At 37.0% G+C, this 6,929-nt stretch overlaps 1 protein-coding gene across 1 annotated transcript in view; it reads right to left on the reverse strand.

Moving 5' to 3' along the window:
- Positions 1–6,573, reverse strand: part of LOC124774996 — a 338,749-nt gene extending 332,176 nt beyond the window's left edge. Inside the window, exons 1-2 of the mRNA XM_047249749.1 lie at positions 6,456–6,573; positions 5,916–6,144 (exon numbers count right to left, since the gene is read on the reverse strand). Of these exons, the coding sequence (XP_047105705.1) occupies positions 5,916–6,101 (186 nt within the window). The 5' untranslated portion in view covers positions 6,102–6,144; positions 6,456–6,573. The remainder of the gene's footprint in view (positions 1–5,915; positions 6,145–6,455) is intronic.
- Positions 6,574–6,929: the final 356 nt, after the last annotated feature.

A 6,929-nucleotide genomic window follows, 5' to 3' on the forward strand; every position in this document is an offset into this window, starting at 1 on the left:
GACCACAGAGGAGAAAAATAGTGGTTTGCTTGGACCCCAACTGTAACTTCAAAATGCACACTGTTTATAAAAAATATTATCACATTGTGTCATTTATGTAGCTGTATTGCATCACAATTCGAATAACATATCAATGGCTAGCGTTGTTCACAAGGCCAAGTATTTTTCTTTTACATACGGTTCATCTATACTTAATCATGTCTCTCTCTCTCTCTCTCTCTCTCTCTCTCTCTCTCTCTCTCTCTCTCTCTCACATCTGCCCCCCCCCCCCCCCACACACACACACACACACACACACACACACACACACAAACAAACGCACACACATATACAAATTAGATTAGTAAACATTTAGAAATTCTTCTACAGCACAGTAGTGATCGAGAAGTAGCTAGGATTCCATTTGTGTATGAAGTTACTTTTATTATTTATTACATTCTTGACATCACTGGGTTTGCTTTACTTTTACTACTTTCACTGATTAATGCTTTATGGCATCCTACTGTGAGGTAACTTGGTATTGAGGAAGAAAATGCTTTTGTTGGAGAGAAGATATTAATAGGTAGTGTACACTTCAATACCTCTTGTAGACAGCTCTAAGCTGTTGTGCGTGCTGGCAAGTGCATCATAACACATTTCCACTCTCATGAAGTTTGTTGTCTACGACCAATCACTATTCGAAAACAACGGAGGCATTCATAAATAAAATATCAGAATGCAAAATAGCGTATACTATACTTTACTCAGCCTTAACGTGAAACAAATGAGTGAACTATTCAGCCATAAAAACCACCAACATCATTAATGTAAATATGATTGTATAGGGTGTCAAAATTTGTGAGTGGATTGAGGATTTCTTTTTAGGGTTCGGGGCAACCTGTTATCATGGAAGGACAACTATCAATAGATGTCAAAATAACTTCAGACATGCTCCAGGGAAGTGCGCTGGGCCATTTTCTGTTCTTGTTTTATATTAATAAACTGCAGGCAATATTAATAGTATATTTAGACATTCTGCGGATGAATCAGTTATCTATATTGAAATTCTGTCTGAAAAAGAGAACTACACAAATCAGATTACAATAGCATATTTCAAAGTGGTGAAAAGAGTGACAACATGCTTCAATGCATAGAAATATAAAACTGTGCACTTCTCAGTAAAAGTGTGCACTTTTAAGAATGCAAAATCATTTTACACTGATCCCATGACTACAATCCCAATGAGTGACAACTGGAATCAGTCAACTTATACAAATACTTGGTATAACAATTTGTAGGGATATGAAATGGAATAATCGCAAACCCCTCAGCTGCAGGCAAGGCAGGCAGCACGAGACAGGGAAAATGCAATCAGTATACAAAGGACATCACTCATAACACATTCATGCCTACCATTCTAGAATAAAGCTGAAGTGTGTTGGACCCATACTAAATATAACTAATAGGAGGCATTGAATGTACAGGTAGGGCAGTATGAATTGCTACAGGTTCCCTTGAGACATGGCAAAGCAAGATAGAAATACCACAAGTCAGACATTTTAAGATAGATGCCAACTGTCTTGCAAAAGCTTACTCACAAAGTTCAAAGAACAGGTATTAAGCAGAGAACATAAAATATAACCTCCTACATTCTGTTCATATAGGAACTGCAAATACAAGAAATCTTGAGTTACTTATTGATTAATAATTACAATGCTTGTTGGTATTTTTCATGCTTTTTAAATAAAGTTGGGTGGTATTTTACTCTATTAGTTTTGAACTAACGATATTTTTTGGAATTTTCTGGAGTATTTGAAATAAACATATAAAAGTAGGTTTTTGCAATGACAAAAATTTATCTTGGGGTACACAACACATCAATCTATATGGCAATTTTTTCATGCTGACATGCCTTAGTTTCGGTGATCCATAACTTGTCACATTACTACCTAACCTAGGGCTTGTCTGTCGCAGATCAAGTTTTCTTCCCACTCTCCATTTAAGAAACAAATCAGTTCAAAGCCTGCCAAAGGAAAACAAAGCTGCATACTCATTGTCTCATCGGGAAACCTCTTTCTCTTGAAAAAATGTTTCATGTGGTGTGTTGCAACATGTTACCAACTTTGTTTCTTGTCACTGTTTCTGTCCATCCTGGTGGCAAACATTTCTCGTTGGTATTTTCATTGACTGCAATGCTACGTTGTATTATTCTTTCATATTGTTATAACTAATGATGAAGAAACCGTAATTGCATGTGGTGTTTCATTATTAAAACACTGAAGGGCCCACAAATGAGGTGAAAGATGTCAGTGGTGGAAGGGGAAAAAAAAAAGGTCGAGCAGACATGCTGTTACTAGCCTATTCAGTTCTGAGCCTGGCATATTTCGCATTTCAAAGCAAGCTATTGTAAGTGACCTTACTTTTTTCCTACACATTTTTGTCAGCATTCTACCAAATGTAGCAGCAGTTCTATACAGAGAATCTTTTTGATTACTACTGTTCTCGTACTGCTTGCTCTGTATATTGCACAATCAGTATACAGTTCAGTGTAATGATGGCCCAACAGTCTGCCGCCTCATTCACTACCTGTTTTTAACTTAATACAGCACGCAAAAAAGCAACACCTATCAACTCTATATAGCAGATGAAAACGCAACATATAAATAGGCACTAGGGCGGCACAGCAGTGAACATTGGTAGCTTGCCTCAACCACTGTTTTCTTTGAACTGTACAGGGGTTTCCCTGTTTCAAAACATGTTTCCAAATAGTGTGTACATATAGCAGTCAGAAACACGTTTTGACAAACTGCCACAAGCAGCATCCAGTGAAAGAATCTGGTACACCATAAGAGCACTTTTGCCGTGACACTGATTCTCTCCATGCTCCACAAGTGAAAAAAGTATACCGCTATAAACAGCACCATGAGAAGTAGCCTCAGCTATGCATATCACAGTGGTGTGTATGTTATGGATACAGAAGCAGACACTTTTAATGAACAGTATGCCTAAACAAATATAGCCCAATGATCAAAAGGAATATTTACACAGACAATACATTCAACATCCCTATCAGCGAAGAAGTTATAATTTACACACAGTAAATATGGCGCAGGAAACAGCTCCTTGTCTTTTATTCATTTCCATTGCAGTACTCTCTAGGGAGCTCAAATAACTAACAGTACTGATACTGTAATTATTTGAAAAATTTTTGATACCAGTACAACAAAGTACAGATCACGGCCACCAATAATTGGATTTTCAGGCATTATTCAAAGAATAATATGTAACACACTGTAAGATCCTTAGTAAAAATTAAATATTAGAAAAATTGTTTGGCCAAAGTAATAGTACATATTGGGCCTCAATATTGTAGCTGGTGATGAACTGAACTGAGAGTTGTTTCTTGGCCTAGCAAATGCTTTTGATATCTTCATCTATAACCGGTTACTAATGAAGAAGGCAACACGAATCATAAACGGGTTAGCACGAGTGAATACTACAGAGAAATTTTCCAGAAGGCATAGTTAAAAATCTGTTTCATCGCACTACCTACATACATAAATGCAGTCTCAAAAGCAGTCATCAATATGCTTCTATTTCTGTTATCAAATATGAAACGAGGCTGTTTTTAACATGAAAACACAAGGATCACAACAACTAAAAAAGTGTGTTATAGATTTCCATTCATTGGCCGTGATGCAGTACTGATAGTGCGTTGTGGCTTCTGACTTTCATTGTATAGACATAAATTTATGCTTCATATCACTGTTACCTTTAATTTGTCATTGATCATTTGGTATTTGTTTCCCCTTTCCATTATCTTGCCGATATGGATTCTACCCATGCCGAGTGTTTCCCCTTTTCAATACCTTGCTGATATGGATTCTATCCATACCAACACTCGGCATGGTGGCTTATGGAAGCGACTGTAATCCATTTCCCATTTACAGTCATTCCCATCAGAAACTAATCTGGATGTCAACTTAGATTGCACAAATTGCAAGTAACCATAGCCTTGTCATTAAATGTGAGAGATAAATTACTCTCCCGTGAGTTTGGCCTACATGTTCAAAATAGAGATTTCACTACTGCACAATGCAATGTGTCTGGATGTACTCTGTAATTTCAGTTATAGGGAAGAGTGGATTAAATTTGGTGCAAATGTTTATGACTACGGAGTCTTTTTAAAATTAAATAAAGCAATCACAAAGCAGGGTTCAAATTTTGCTATACTATGGTGTTTTAAATATGGAGCAGTTGTTGCCAATGATGACTCTAAATGCCCTGCAACACTACACATGGATCTTTATTTCACATTTGTTAGTTTCACCAACTCATTTCCAATCAATTTTAAATTCTATAGTACTGATAGCTCTCTAATCACAAACAAGATTGCAGTGGGTACTGGAGAGAGAGAGGGGTGGGGGGGGGGGGGGGGGGGGGGGAAAGGAGAGAGAAAGGAGGGAGGACACTTCACTCATGTACATAACACAGTCACTTGCATTTTTCTTAGTTTATTCAGTTAATAATTATGTAATCTGCACCAAAATAATCAGACACTTGTTTACTGTCAACTACACATTTCCAAATTTACCTTTAAGTTCTAGTCTTTATCATGAAAAGTGCTTTACATAAGGCAATGGGTGTCTCAATAGCCTATAGCAAGAACATACACATTAGGCAATGTTAAAGATCAATGTTACTACAATGTTCATTTTCCAGACTCATTGGCTTCACTAACTCTGAAAAAATTTATCACCTTTCAATCTCTGGCAACACTACAGATCAGTCTGCTATGACAACCATGATTTCAGGGGGAATTCAACACCAGTACCACACTGTAGGGAAATGCCTCACACAAATTGATACAGTAACTGCACTGCAATAAAGTCTAAAAATCCACTGGTTCCTATTGCAGAGGTATGGCACATTCTCACCTCAAGGTATACTCAGAATCTTTTTTCTTCAGCCAACAAGAAATGTAAACAAGTGACCAAACAAAAATTAAGTGATTTTTTTTGTTTTTATTATAAGAATTAATTAAAAACTTTGTTCCTTGCATTTCCATTAAAAAAAAAAAGAAGTTACCTTGACTGTTTCCATTACCTGTATTGCAACGAGAACCTTCTCGTACCAGTACACTATTAAGCCACTGTACTTTCTTATAAGATAGGGCCTATATAATGCTTCAAACTGGAAAACTGGCTTACTACTTGCAATCCAGCCTTGAAGATAAAGATTCCTAAACCAGATCTCAAGCTTCACTGTAGGTCATAGTCACAATAACAAAAATTAAAGCAGAAGTATGACTGGGGGGCTGGGAAAAGGCCGTGGGGAGGGACTTAAGTTTTGAGATAATCTACAACGCAGAGAATGAAGGTTTTACTACACATTACTAAACATATTTAAGACTAACTGCAACGAAATGTTTCCACAATGCAATAGTTCATCAAAACATTTAAACTGTTACAACTGTAAAATTTCCTTACACCTAACAAATGATCGAAGAATCACTTTAGTAGCTAGCGCTTTGCAAGAAGCCAAACGTACTGAACTGTTGGAAGCAGATCCTTGAAAGCAAAATTATGTATAAATGTTTTCAGTACGTCGAGCTCGCTAGCTCTCAAATATCGAAGAAACGGCATCTTTTTTTGACACTTACCTTTCTGCAGTAACATCAGAAAATAGTATCACAATTCAAAACTTGCCCGCCCCCACCCCCCTGTCGCCCCCTTATGCTATATCGGTCCAAAAACACAATTAACAGTGATTTTCATTGAAACCATGCACGAACAACTAATTGCACACGAACTATTTTTGGACACGATTAATAACACTATATTCCACAAAAACTCTATAGTAACTGATACACTTGTCAAACAAGGTTTTGCACTGTCGAAAGCACAGCCAGAAAACATTACTCAATGTTAGCTAACCATTTCCAGATAATTCTTCGTCACAAGTTTATCTTCAGCAACTGCTTCAAAGTCGGGATTAGCTCTTCCTAAGTTATAGCCAAGCTCCCTGTAAGTAAGTCCTTTGTAGACATTGTTTTTAATTTTTCTTGGGACAACGCGAGGCTTCTTGCTGAAGTCCACTGGTTTGTCACTGTTTCCATACATTCCATAAGTATTATGATGCAGTAGTGTTCACCAATGACCCAACCTGAAAAGTAGATCAATCAATATTATCTAAGCAATGCCTATTTATTATAAGTGCATCACAACTTCAAACTGACATTCCATGTACATGATTATTTCGTTAGATTATAACACAAATCATGATACGTTCTCGACAATCTCTCTAAACAAGTTACCTTAAAATAGTACATAAAGAAGCTGTTTTTAAAAAAATTGACGTCGCAATAAGCTCCTTCCGAATACTATTGCAACCAACACAAAATTCTACATAGAGCGACGCTCTTGGGCTTCTTCCTCCTACCCTATTCTAACAGAATGGGTTGGAAGTACACTTACCGTTCCTTTTACTTTTACGTTTTTCGCACTGTGTCTATAACATTCAGTTTCGTACACGGCAAAATCTTTACAAATTCAATGCATCACGATGTATTCAAATATACAAGCCATATTGTACTCCTATTGGAATAATGCCAGAAACTGTATCGAAACGAAATATCGACAGACACGACCATCGATTTCGTTTCAGTGAATTCCTGTAACATGAGAATTCTTCGAACTGTGCTCACCTGCCGCTAAGTAACTCGCAGTTCACTACTGAAATCAGCATTTTTAAAATTTTTTAAATGCTGACGAAGGCAGTGTTTTTCAAGAAACCGTAAGCCTATACGTCAATCCCGCATTTCCAAAAACCGAGAGGAAAAGAAAAATTCTCCAAACCAAGCAGTGGACCACGAAGGAAATAAAAGAAATGAGGGCTAACTTAAGACGAATGAAACAGAGGGAAATTATTGAAAGCTACAAACAGACCAT

This window comes from Schistocerca piceifrons, chromosome 2 (assembly GCF_021461385.2).
Source record: "Schistocerca piceifrons isolate TAMUIC-IGC-003096 chromosome 2, iqSchPice1.1, whole genome shotgun sequence".
NCBI lineage: Eukaryota > Metazoa > Arthropoda > Insecta > Orthoptera > Acrididae > Schistocerca > Schistocerca piceifrons.